The following is a 14785-nucleotide window of genomic DNA, read 5'->3' on the forward strand; positions in this document are numbered from 1 at the left end:
GGCCGAGCTTGGGCTGGCCGACACTGATTTGTCTTCAGGTCGGGCCGGGCTGGGGCCCATCAATTGCAATTCTTTAATAATTATTGACTTTCCTTAAACGATAATTGGAATAAAGCCAAACGTTGAAGAAGTGTGTCCGTGAAAAATGTTACAAAGGATGGAATAGCTATTTACAGTTTGTGTTGCTTAGCGGCTCCACTTTCACTATAGAGGATTGCAGGCATTATACGGTAAATTGAGCTCTGACCTTGACCTTCACTGAACTCAAAATAACAAAAAGGGGTGGGAATGTTTTGCCTGTCGCTAAACAATATTGCCATCTTCACTTTATGCTAAAAATCAATTAAGTTATATTTTTGTTACAGGGAATGGAGTTTTTGTTCTCTCGATGACAGGCAAAGTTCTAGGAGGCAATGGTACCATTCGGGAGGCAAGCGTCAGGTTGTGAACCAGAGTTTAGAAAATGTTTCTGAAGTTTACGTCACATTTAGTACTAAATTTTGAGAAAGATTGGGGTTCGAGCTAATTTTAAAAAAATTATCGGGCCAAGGTCGGGCTAAAATCTTTTAAAATTTATCGGGCCCGGGCCGGGCTTGGGCCAAGAATTTTAAAAAACTTATCGGGCTCGGGCTGAAAATCTCCAAAACTTTTTGGGCCCGGGCTGGGCCGGGCCTAGGTACGTTCGGGCCGGATTGGGCTCGGGCCGAAACATTCGGCCCGTGCAGGTCTCTAGTGTTTGACTTATGTTAAATCACACGTCTTAATACATATTGGCTTTATCTATTCCTACTTCCACTTAAACCTACTGTGTATGGTGGCCAAGCCAAGCCAAACAAAAATAAATAAATAAAAATAAAAATGAATTAAATATTAAAATAAAGAAAGAAAATAAAAATAGAAATATAGAAAATAAATAAATAAATAAAAGTTAGAGATTTTTGTCAACAGTTAATGAGATTTGAAATAAGGGTAGGGGTTTCGATACTGGTTCCGCGATATTTTCATTTGCTGTTGCAGTACTCGACGAGTCAAACAACGATGACAAAATTTGTGAAATCCAATCTCCAGTATTATGTACTTACAAAAATAGCCAATCGCACTAGATCTACCAAATTTAAAATATAGGCCTGAATAATAGTTTTCTTGTTAACTTACTATAGCAGTGAATATTTCTTCAAGGATTTGTAAGTTAAGGAGATGGGGCAATTGTTACTACAATATGGAGGAATGACTTATGCTCAGTATTATAGAGTTATATAGATCTCAAATATTTATTGTGAACTCGTTTTCCAGAAAATCGCCCGAAAAGAAAAAAAATACTCCTTCCGAAAATTTCACCAAAGAAATAACTTGGACTAATGTCATACTGTAGCAGGCCTGGAGCCAGTTATAGAAGTTTCAGGAAGAGGGCATGGATATGGCACAAGTGAAAAATCCTGAATTGCTTTACATCAATAACCACTAAGATCTCGTGTGCGTTGTAACCATAATTCCCATATATCCCTTCACTCCAGCTCCCTATAATAATAATAATAATAATAATAATAATAATAATAATAATAATAATAATAATAATAATAATAATAATAATAATAATAATAATAATATTATTATTATTATTATTATTATTATTATTATTATTATTATTATTATTATAATGTGCTGTGAACAGCTCTGAGGCAAAAACACAGCAGAATATTAAAACCATTACATAATCATTTTAAACTGACCAGAGAATTTATAATATAGAATGACTATTAGAGAAGGTTAAGGCCTTTGTCAGAAGGTTAATATATTAAAATTATAAGGTTCAAACTGATATATAAAACAAATTTTTAAAAAAAGTCAATTTCATAATATACTATTAACAGAACTATGCAAATTAAAGTCTCATTTAAATACCATTTTAATAGAATGAATCAACCTTGCTTAAAATTGCACATCCATTAAGCAAAAATCTTGGTCACTTATTGTCATATTTTGACATAAAAGATTGGTTCTTTGGATAAAAGATTATAACATAAAAATACACTGAGAATTCACAATAACAATAAAATCAAGATTGTCAGCTAGAACCCTTGTCATAAAGTTAAAACAGTTTAATTTTTGTAAGAATTGCTCTGTTATTTCGCTTAACATATGTTCGTTTTAAATTGTGAGACATTACCACTCCTCTCAGTATTTCACGTTTTGAATTTAATGCTACCACCGTCGATCGATTCCTAAAGTTATAAATAGGCACTCTTATTCCTATATTTTCTAAGAAAATATTCACCACTATATTTGTTATCCAATAGCATTTGAATAAAGAATTTATCAATAAATTTCCTCCTTTCTGATAGAGATTGAAACCCCCAAAATGTTAACTATGAAGTCCCCATATTCACAATGATGTGAATAATAATCCTTTATCATTTTATAACATAGTAGCGTTTGAAAACATTTATGTACAGCTTCGATTTTGTTAAGAATTGTGTTAGACAGACTGTGATAGACAAATATGACATTCTGTGTATTAAAATATGATGTAAGCAGCTTATCAGGAATTCCACAGGGCTCCAACCTAGGCCCACTTCTATTACTTATCAACGATCTTTCATATCACATACGCAACAGTGAAAAATCATTGTTCGTTGATGATCTCAAAATGTACACAAGATAAGATCTATGCATGATTGTCTTGATTTACGACTTAGAGAGTACTGTAAATGGGTGTTCAATGAATAAATTTTGAATAAACATAAAGAAATGTAATGTCTTATCGTTCAGCATAAATAAAAATAGCCTTTAATATGTTTATAAGCTTAGTAATACTACTATAAGCAGACATAATACCGTTAAAGCTCTAGGTGTTATATTTGACCCGAAATTAACGCTCATTCAACACATCATGCTAATAAATTGTTAGGATTCATAATTAGAAGCGGTAAGACTCCAGTAATATTGAAACACTCTTGAAAATGTATGTATTCATATGTACGCTCCAAATTGGAATATGTTGTTGTAATTTGGAACCACTCACACCAAAAGTATCTCCAATAAATTGAAAAAGTTCAATTAAAATTCCCTAGTATTTGATGTACAAAATAACTGGAAGTTATCCTTCATTTGAAAATCGACAGAACACTGGTAAATAATTTTAATATTTACTCATTAGAACAAAGGCGTAATATTGGAGATCTTGTATTCCTCCAAAAAAAAAAAAAAAAAAAAATAGTTCAAAATAAATTTGATTGCTCAATAACATTATATTATCATTAAGCTTCCGTGTTCCTTCAGTTAGAATTAGAACTAATAATACATGTCTCTTCTATTCCAAAAAGGCTAAAACCAAAATAATGCTGAAGTTACCAATATGGAGAATCTGTTCTGTCTACACGTGTGTCGCAACATCCTGAACTTTCAGTAAAATGTGATGTGAGTCAAAATATGTTGGAAACCACTGCATTAGCGGTATGGGACCGTGTGCAGAGCAAGTACAGTAGACTTCTGTTAACCGACCACCCCGGGATCGGACCCTAGTCGGATAATGAAAAAAGTAGGTTAAAACGGAAATCTTTGTTTCATAGCCCCTAAATTATATAGCATCTCTGTGATTTTAAAAAACCTATCAGTAATAAAGTACAATAAACTTAAGTTACCTAAAGCAGAAGTTTCGACCCAAAGCTGCTCCAGTAACACTCAGTTGATTGAAATACTGTATAGTATTGAACAAGGAACAGTAGATTATAACACAAACCACACATTTACTTACGGTGTATATGTATTGGTGGACTAAATACACAAAACTGAAAAAAAAACATGTTAGTCTACAATACTGAATGCAGTACAGTACTGTAAAAATAGGCCTATTTAAAAATCTACTTTAAAAAGTGTGTAGTTTGTGGAATTGTATATTGTTGTGGAACATGGACGTAACTGATAAGGAAATTGACTTATTTCTTTGAAGATGGGAGGTTAAATGGACGGGTGGTTAAAGAGAAGTCGGTTAAGGGGAATCCATTGTGATTAGCTGGCGACAGCATATTTCCTTGGGGCACTCCTATAGGTAACAAGCAAATTTACTGTGACAGAAACATTTAACTTGATTAACACTGAACGTGTGCATTGTACAAATGACTTGAGAAACTGCAATTCTCTTACAATTCTTCCTTCATATAATCAGGCTCAAATTAAATAAGTGGGATAAGAAAAGGAGAAAGTTCAATTATATATTTTTGTTTTAATAAGCTACAAATGTGAAAGAGTCCAAGGCCACCGTCGTCTGCATATATTGTTAAATTGAATCAAATTAAGAGCACACTGCCATCTATCCGCTTTTTCACACATAAATTGTTTGTATGTGAGAAAGAACATAAAGAGAAATGCAAACAGAAGAAGAAAAGAAGCGGTTTGTCTGTCTGTGTACATGAAACGTCATGAGAGTATTTCCGGCAGAAAACGGACGAAATATATGGAAATACATTCATTTGCACGAGATATGCAAATTGAGATATTGTTATTGTTTAGTATTCTAATTTTTTCCCTTTTTATTTATTTATTTTCATTTCTGTTGTGCTCAATGTCTTTTATTTAACTTTCCAATGACATAGATTTGTATTTTTTATTTCATAAATTGCAGCTTACAATTTTTCTTCTCTTATTATTCTATGCTTCCATCGAGAAGAATGAAGTCAGGTTGCAACTGGACATTCAGTGTCCTTACTTATAACACCCAGATGCCGTAGTTCCATTAAATTTCTACATTCTGCAAGATGTAGGGCAGAGTTACACTTAAAAATATCGTTTCGTTTTACTTTCAAAGGAGTAAAGAAAGTCTCTTTTGGTTGTGAATAAAATCGAATTCCAGATTTCAACGGACTTGCATATTCCTTGAAGAGTGTCTGCTGGAAGAGTGTCTGTTTTTTGATTGTACGTACCTTGTTCAATTCGAATGTATGTACAGGTCCGTAGCTAAGGGGTTGGCCATAGGTTTCAATCCCTCTGTGACTACCTTCAGCCCCCTGAAACTTCAATTGTTTGTTAGTACTTATATATGAATTCAGAGTGGACTCAAGTCATCGCCCCCCCGAAAAAAATATATCTTAACTTCCCCTGCTTACACCAGGAGCTAAAAGTTAATAGTTCCATTATGCTACTGAAACGTTAATTAATTAATTTATTTATCAACACAACAGGCAGATGCCCAATTAGAATGCTTAAATATTATATATTAGTGCTTTACAGGACATTGTGCATATATCAATTTCATCATGTTTTGGACATAATTTGTTGTAGACAGAACATATCCTTCAGATTAATGAGTTGAGCATTAGTTTGGGCCTAGCCTTTTTGCAAATAGAAGAGACATGTATTATTAGTTCTAGTTCTAACTGAAAGAACATGGAAGTTTAATAATGATATAAAATTTGAGCGAATTTATTTTGAACTATTTTTTGGAGGAATACCAGATAGGTAATATTACGCCTTTGTTCTAATGAGTAAACATTAAAATTGTCTACCCGTACACTATGGTTTTCAAGTGAGGGATAAATTCCAGTTACTTTGTATATCAAATACCTAAGAAATTTTAATTGAACTTTTTCAATTTGTTGGCGACACTTTTATTACGAGGGGTTCCAAATTACAACAGCATATTTCAACTTGGAGAGTTCATATGAGTAATGCATTTTCAAGAGTGTTTCAACATTACTGAAGTCCTTACCACTTCTAATTATGAATCCTAATAATTTAAAAGCATCATGAGTAACATTTTCTACGTGTGTAATGAACGTTAATTTCGGGTCAAATGAAACACCTAGATATTTAACTATACAATACAACCTCTCAAATCCGAACTAATTGAGGCTGAATCCTGTTCGGATTTCGGGGGGTTCGGATTACCTGGGGATATAATGTTACGTACTTATTTCGTCACTGAATTGGCGGTAAAACAACGACTGAGGTTAGACAGGGTGGCCCAGTGGTCGAAAGGGCAGTGACCTTAACTGGCGGGTGTACACTCATGTCCAAAATGATTGTCGCATATCTATAACTGACTTCTTGTAAGAATATAATTAGATAGTGATTTAGAGTAAGCATTAAGTCTAAAAATGTTAAAACCTTTAAAAAAACTAAATTTGTGTGATTATTTTTTTTTCATTTTCCAGCTGTAGTTATTTTTTTTCCTGAGAACGTGTTCGGATTTGGCGGGTTTTCGGATTTCCGGGGTTCGGATTTGAGAGGTTGTACTGTATTAGGTCTTGTTATAGAAGTATTATTAAGCTTCCAATTTTATTTAAGGGTATTTTTGTTTCTGCTGAACTATAAAACGTTACATTTGTTTATGTTTATTCCAAGTTTATTGACTGAACATTAGTTTGCAATACTCTCTAAGTTGTGTTGTAAATGAAGACAATCATACACAGATTTTATCGATTCAATTTTAATCGAAAGTTCAATGTTGGATCTAGAACGTTTGCTGAACTTTTACTTATTATTCCATTCAAGCAAGTGGTTTTTGGTTGAAAAAAAACTTTGTGTTAGTAGTACAGTCAATTTAGCTCTGAAAAGCAGTGATGAGGGACAAAATTGCAACAGAAATGTTATGAACGATTTTTAAATAATTGAAGTGTGCTGAAAACGAGTACCCGTACATAACGTCTACCATTGAATTCCATCTGATAAGATCTGAAATTCAACATTTAACATGATGCCTAACAAAATACTATATAGAGTGTATTAGATGTTGAAACAAATGAAATTTGGGGGCCTGGCAACCCTTGCAGTCACCACACGCTGACAAAATTATGCTACTGGGAGCAAACACACTTAAGACAAGGCGAAATAGAAATTCCTATACATTCATGAAATTCCTATAAAAAGACCCTGTATTTTATTTTCGAAGGACTGTTGCAGACTTTCTCGTTGGCGGCCCTGGTGACCCTCCTAATTATCACAGGATCATGTTTCATACATCGTTGGAAAGTTTATGAAATACAGATTCCAATGAGATAAAATTTTTGCAATTCCCGCCATATTTGTAGAAGAAGAAGAAGAAACCGTCCTGAAAATAAATGTAATTTGCGTAAAAAAAACTGAGATTGAAAAAATTGGCTATTTCGCCCCTGCCTTCTCCTTCATATAAGCAACAAGAGCACATACAGGGTATTGCATTATAGTGGACTACTTCATTGCTTCACATACCAATGTTTATGAATGTACTCCCAACGGGGAAAGAGCCCCAAAAATTGATGAAAAAAACTTCCCCACTCAGCCGTGATACCCCCATATACAAAACATCGATAAGCTTCAGGAATACATTTCATAGCAAATCTTCATCCTTCAGGCATACATTAATACCAAAATTATCTTCTTAGCTTAGGGGCTGAGCTATTGAGATTTAAAACATGAACGCAGCAGTTGCATCAATGGGCGTTTAAAGGTTATGACCTAGCCACTGCTGCACTTGATGGTAGACACGCAGACTGTGATGCGGGCAAGCATCGTGAGTGTGGGGCAGTACCTCAGGTTTCACGCGGAAAGCATTGGTGGCAACTTTTCTGATGAACATCCGAATAAAAATTTGCTGCAATGTTTCATCTGGCTGTCCACCGCACAACAGATTTACTGCTGCTTTTCCGGACATAATTATTTCTTCCCCTCTCAGCCGTCTGTGCTTTGACTATTGATGTATGGTTTCGAAATTCTTCACATTTACCTAATAATTTAAAAGCTTCTGGTTTTCCTATTCTTTATAGTCGTGATGTTGTGTCACATTCCAGAATTGCGTGGGAAAATAGTAAGTTATCGTAAACAATATCACTTAAGACTTTTGCAAGTTTTAATATCATACACTAATAATTTTTCGCATTCTTTTTTGGTTCAGGACATAGATTCACATTGCGAGGTATGTCTAATATATAATGAATAAGTAAGACAAGAAAATCTGTCGTCATCAACAACTGTTGTGTCATTTTGAGCGGCATTGACCGCTCACGAATAATCTGTAAATCAGTATTAGCTGTTTCATAAATAACAGAGCATCAGCACATTGAGCACAGATGAGAATTAGTATTTAAAAAGATGGCGTGTATCCATATATGGAGGTATTATTACAGTTTTTCAATGGCGAAACAGATAAAGTCCTACAAAATTCTCAATCAAGATTTTAGGAAAGACTATTAACATAATCCGCCTTATGCAGAGTCATTTTGATATATGATTAGCGTCATGCTAAAGGCCTGACTACTGCAGGAAACATATGTTAGTCAAACTCTTTAGTATGACACTAATCGCACGTCAAAATGACTCTGCATAAGGCCTATTAAGTATATTTTATATACAGAATAGTAATATATTGTGACTTCTTAGTTCATAGGTGAACCATGAGAACTCTCGGCTTACGATCAAGAAGCCACGAGAATCGAACCAGGAACTACGTGATTGCGAAGCCAGGACGCTGCCCACTCGTGAAGATGAACTAACTTAAACAGAAATTGATAACATTTTACTAATCTATATATGAAACAAGTTATTGAAGGCTCCGTATTACCTCTGTACCCACTATGTCATGATAGTAGTTCCTCTAATGACATTTGAGATCGTATTGCGAATGTAGCTAATTTTCCATGTTAAGGAAGTTCTTTTCACAGCATTTTTTTTCTTCCTTTCTTGATGTTCCACAACAGAGATTCAACATGGACAACTAAAGTTGGTAGCTGATAACGTGCAGCGCCCATGATGTTCTCAAGTCTTTCACTTATGTTACACATATTCAACGTAGCAAAGAAGGAAAAAAAAAAAAAAGAATCCTTCCAGAGGGAGTTGCTTGCTTTTGAATCATTTCACACTTCGGTGGATACTCGCACAATATTGCCAAGTCAACGGGTTTCGAAAAACATATACAGAAGAAAAAGAAGTGTAGTAGTTCGTAGAAATCGGTGTGCTGGTTGGATTGTCCGTTCGTGCCGTGTGGAATACCGTTAACCGCAACAGCTGACGGGGTTATTTATTGTTATTATTATTGTTATTATAAGTCATTCAGCCAATCTTATTATTGTTATTATTATTATTATTACCTCGTCAAAGTTATTTTTGTTGATTATGATGACAAATCTTTCGTCTTATTACTGTTGTGGAATGTGTGTTAGTCTTCGGTTGTGCATCGCAATGTGTTTGTAGTGCTAGTGTGAACTGGTTTTTGTTTCAAATACCCAATTCTCTGTCCAATGAAGAAATGCTGTAAAGCTATCCGGATTTCTAGTTGTAGAAATTTGAGAAATTTCAAGACGAGAGCTCTAAAGATTTTGGTTGACAGCTGCATTTTGGTAAGTGAAAAAAACGTTAAACATTACGTTATCAAAACGTTATCTTGTGAAGGTATAGTTATTTACCCTGCTTGTTTGGCCACTATTCTATCGGTTTTCATTAAAGTATTGTTTTATTTTTGTCAAATGTACATTTTCCTATGATGGATACTAGTATCATGTCCGTGGGTTTTCTCGTGATTCCCCCGTTTCCTTCCATGTTATCAAATTCCACTAATTCTTACCTTATCATTCACTTTCACTCAGTGACCTACACAATTTCATAAAGGGGGATTTAAGATCCCAACCTCATATCTTTTTAAGACATGTATAGTGTTAGTAGTTATGCATATCTTCGTATGTTAAATGTTTATTCTTTTGATAATACCTTGTTCAAGGGGGTTTGAAACCCGTCACTCCTACTTTGCGTACCCCACTACTTTCTTTGATCCCTCTAATTTAGTATAGAAAACAACTGTGGGTCATTAAATTAAATATGTCGTTCATTTTTTAAAATATATTTTCTTTCAAAGTGAAATGTTACTTGTGGTCCCTGGTTCCTTTCCCGGCTAAATTACAGAATTTTCTATATTAATCCAGTATCAGGGAGCAATTAGGAAGCTGTTTGGATTAAGAGCTAGAAATTTTGTCTAGAAACTCAGAAATAGACACACACTAACCAATTGAAAGCTGTCTGACAGACCATATACTTTTAGTTGACCTATAAATATTAAAAATATTTAGGGTTCAGAAAGAGATGAATGAAGGAAGGGGTGATTGCGGAACTTCACAGCAAGTACATGCAAACGGATGTCATACACATATTAAGATCAAGGCATGTAAGATTGCAAGATGAATGTGACGCACCGCTCGCATGAGTAAGAAATTCGTGGTCTATTAGAGTGCTATTGAGGTTTGTGAAGAAGATATATTTTGGAAGACAAAGAAGGACCTAGAAAGGTAACTTGTGGATGGAACTTCGGGTAATAACATTTCTGAGACCGAATGAGAAACGTCGTACTTTATGTGGTAATGATCCTGGTTTCGATTCCCGGTACAAACCCGAGTAGAGCTTAGATCACACTTTAAATCAGTGTCTTCTAACCTTGTTTACGTGGGGTCTACCTTCGTAAACCCTAATACTTCACGCCTTCTATCCTTCCCTTGACAAAAAGAAAATGTGAAACGTACAGTACATGTAGGACCTTATTCAGAGTCGTTTTGACGTGTAATTAGTGGCATACTAAAGAGTTCGACTAACATAGGTTTCCTGAAGTAGTCAGACCTTTAGTATCACGCTAATCATACGTCAAAACGACTCTGCATAAAGCCCGTAATGTCTATGGAGTATTCTAAAGCTAAATTTTGATTGGTCATTAGAAGTAGTGTGCTTTATTAATAATTTCACACTTTATTTCTGTCAATAATATTTTCCCACTTGTTCGCTTTTCACACCCCGTAGATTGGGAACCACTACTTTAAATGGTAGGTCCATTCTGTATTCTTCGATTCTGAAAAGAGAATTTAAGTTTCAATCAATTAATCTACAATTCTGTGTTGACTGACCTGGTGAAGAATTGAACTATGGGTACACGTTTGTTTTTGCAAGATTAATTTTCATTAATGTGAACACAAATGGTTATTATGGTGTAGCTAAAGTGTGGTTAGGAATTGCTCACATACTATGTTGCGAAGTGGTCCTCCCAACCACGTGAGTAGATATTCATATGTTTTAGAATAAACAGAATGATAATGGGATCTCTATGTGTGTCTAAATAACTACATTAACTGAGATTGTGAAACGTTATGAGACTATAGTTATGGAATATTACGCCGAGATGTTTGTTGGGGAAGTTGCTAACTTTAGAGATATCTTTTTACTTTACAGAAGTGGGTAAATTTGTGCAAGTCAAAAGGCAAATATGTTCCCGATACCTTATTATTTCAGTCAGACACGTACCTAGAAATTTTTGTTCTAAGGGGTCAAGAAAGTGAAGGGAGGGAGGGTTCAATCCGTGTCCTATGTAATATTGAATCTCTGTTATTTTGCACTCGAAAAGACTATAACTAATTGCTAATTACTCCTATCTATTTCTCAGAAAAAAATGATAATGTTTATAAAAATAGAAATAGTACAGATGAGTTGTAAAATCAATTTTTTTTATGCTACATCAGGAAATTCTCTGTTAAACAAGTATAATTATGCTAAGGAAGTGTACGAATGTTAGTCGCGTTACGAAGTTTGAGGGTGGGTCCTTATCCCAACATGGGTATGCCCTTGGTTTCAGCTTCATACTCTAAACCAGTCTATTCAACCTTTTTTTTTTTCTCGCATACAACTAGACATAGTTCGCAATCCAATTGTGTATCCCTGAAGCTGTTTGAAAGAAATCGAAATTAACTTATTAAACTGAATACACATGTTCTGTTGATTAAAAAGGGGGAAATAGAGATCCAACAAAAAGACAATCAATGTGCCAATCAAGAGATTATTTACAGGGGGCTAAAGTGCACATCCGAAAAAAATTAACATGGGAAATTTCAAAACATATGGGAGACAACCAGTTCTACTGAGGATTTCCCCCCTCAACCTCCCTGAGAACTCGTACACTGAGGACAATGTTAAAAATTCAAAAACTAAAAATAACTTTCGAACTAATCTGTTAATGAGATGACTATGCTTGTTTCCGGAACGCCAATTCCTCGATTCTTGGTCGAATCTTCGAGAGCGCGAGAATCAGAGCTGATTCTGGATTCAAGCAATTTCTGTGCTTCGTTTTTATTGATGTTAATGCAGAGAAACCCTGTTCACACAAATATTTTAATGGAAATTGAAGAAATTGTAAAATAGCACTGTCACTAATTTCATTGTAATCTCTTCGAGCATAAATAACAAAAGTTACAAATTGACAAGTTATCGAATTTCATTTGCAGTGAACTGTCAACAGACATTTCCGGCAGACCCCCAGTAGCAGCATTACGTACCCCTAAAAATATCTTCGCGTATCCCCAGGGGATGGGTATCCCTGGTTGAATAGCACTGCTAAACGTTACAAGAGAGTTGAACCAATGAGAAGAATATCAGTGCAGTTTTTGCCGAAAGGTCATTTTGTTCCTTGGTATATAACCAGTTGTACCTCTATGATAATTGATTGTTTTCAATGTACTTGTTTCAAAACAAATGATGAAAATACTATCCAAAAATCACAACCTGTTTCATCTTTCTCATCAGAATTTAAATGTTTACTCCATAAAGTAACTTTAATAACAAGGGACACAATATTTGTTTTAAAACGAATAAATTGGAGTTCTATCAGATTATTTGTTAAAAGAACATGCAACAAATATGGAATTAGGCAAAGTGGTTCCAAAACTGTATCATAAGATCTTAACAACAAATAATGCTAATTAAGTCCAAAGCATTGTCCCTTGGTACATAAAGACTCATATGATCTGGTACGGCAATCTCCTAAACGATTAAAAAAAATCCAATTCTAGACCAGAAATGCATAGTAAATTAAAATTACCGGCATGTAGAAACAGTAGATAGACGTCTTAAAATATACTACAGTATTTACTTGACACTTCTTATGTACGGGAAGAAACATAGTTCGAAATTTCGAAAAAAAAATACTTTTATAGACGAAAAACATAAATGGCTCCCTTGCTAGCTTGTTTTGTTGGTTTATGCAAATTATTTCATGGTACTAAATCCTTTTTTCTAATCCCTCTCTTTTTTACTGGAAGGAAAAAAGAAGTGGCTACGAAATACAAAACAAAGTTTTTATGGTTAATACTTGTTTATGTTGGCCTCCTGAAGTTTCAAATAAAACAACTAACTTACATTGATTAATTGGTTAATTGCAGTTCTAGGTCCCTTTTCAGTGCATAAACTATATATGAGACGGTAGTTACTGTTTGAAGTAGAATCAAAATCAGTATTACCGTATTGTTATCCAAAACAAGTAGTTCCAACAGGATCGAACTCTGGACAACGCGCAACAAGTATGCAGGTTAGCAACTTAGCTCTAATGAAAAGGAACAAATAGCGACTTAGAGTGTGTTGCTATATTTACGCAATTCAATGCAAATATGTAATTTTATTTAAAAGAGTAGCTAATTTCACCAACCATATAAGCCTATATATATGTAAACTATTGAACCTACCGTAGTCGGATGAAGATTTCACTTAGGAACTAATATTTGGGGCTGAGAGGTAAAATAGTATGACACAAAATATTAATTTTACAAGAGAAGCAAAAAAGTGTTTTCAAGACAATATTTTGTTGAATTGCGTCGATTGTTCATTGACGGAAAAAAATGTTCACTTTCTGCGTTCCGGTTGTCAACATCTGAATACTTTCCTAGTGTCCTTCGTATTAATGTCTGAAAAAAAATATTATCACTCAGTTTCAGCCAAAAAGTGACTTGGCATAGCTTACCTCTCATCTCCAGACATGTGCGCTATTCAAAAATAAATGTTTCACAATTCTAAGGTGTTCATGCAACAATTTTTATAGAAGGAGTTTGGCTACGGGCATATAATTTGAAGTACTCAGCAACTACCTTTATAAAAATTGTTGCGGAAGTACCACAGGATTCTGAAACTTGGATATTTGGATAGGACACATACTAGTTCCCAAGTGAAATCTTGATAAATCTACGGTTGGTCTCATAGTTTTGGAGCTATGGACCTTTAAAGTTCATATTTTCATGTTTTCGGCAGCCTATAACTCCTAAACGAAGCATTTGTGTACCCAGGTTAGTCTATACTTTTTTTAAAATCTTATCTTGGTGTCAGGAATCACCTCTCGAACGTTATCGGTGTTGTTTTGAAACACTCTGTATAAATTCTAGGGTATTGTTATTTAACCTGATGCCAAACAGGTGTGCTTCTCAGAGGTTATTAAAATATATTGGTGAAATTATAGCCTCATATACTTGTTTGAGAGAATATATACCTCATACTTGGGGTATTGAGGGGAGTATACAAAGTCTACAGTATTGTATTTGTTTGGTATTAGTTTAACCTCAAATATAAGATTTTTGGTTAAACCTTAAAAAATGTTAATGAGGTTAAAACCTCGTATATTGGGGTATATAACACTGGTCGCTTTAACTACTAGCATAAATTTTTAGTCTTTACCTGCGTTATTTATCATTAATACTTAATATTATCCTAGTTACGTGAAGTGCAGTCACTGAGATTTAAAAAGGCATAGCTAGAATCTACGGAAACATAGTATGTGTGATTTACTTGTAATATCTTCACACGTATTTACAACGTAATGATATGTTCCATTCACATATTTTTATTAGCTAACAACAAAAATCAGAAACACGTATACCTTCTTTCTGTATTACGACGTTGTCCTTCTATCTTCAATATATTACCTTGATCTTATTTCGTTACAGAAGAAATCGAAATATATCGACCTTCGGCCGCTGCAAAAACATAAGTTTAGAAAAGAATTTTTACAATGTTGTATCTTTCGTAA

At 34.3% G+C, this 14785-nt stretch overlaps 1 protein-coding gene across 2 annotated transcripts in view; it reads left to right on the forward strand.

Moving 5' to 3' along the window:
* Positions 1-14785, forward strand: part of LOC145664954 (uncharacterized) — a 306655-nt gene that overhangs the window by 220088 nt on the left and 71782 nt on the right. The window contains exon 1 of one of the 2 annotated variants that reach the window (XM_081732087.1): positions 9160-9308. The exons of the other annotated variant lie outside the window; for it this stretch is intronic. Within the exon in view, the coding sequence (XP_081588213.1) occupies positions 9210-9308 (99 nt within the window). The 5' untranslated portion in view covers positions 9160-9209. Of the gene's footprint in view, positions 1-9159; positions 9309-14785 lie in introns of those variants that run through there. 2 annotated transcript variants of the gene reach the window in all.

This window comes from Thermobia domestica, chromosome 11 (assembly GCF_964235325.1).
Source record: "Thermobia domestica chromosome 11, izTheDome1.hap1.1, whole genome shotgun sequence".
Classification (NCBI taxonomy): Eukaryota; Metazoa; Arthropoda; class Insecta; order Zygentoma; family Lepismatidae; genus Thermobia; species Thermobia domestica.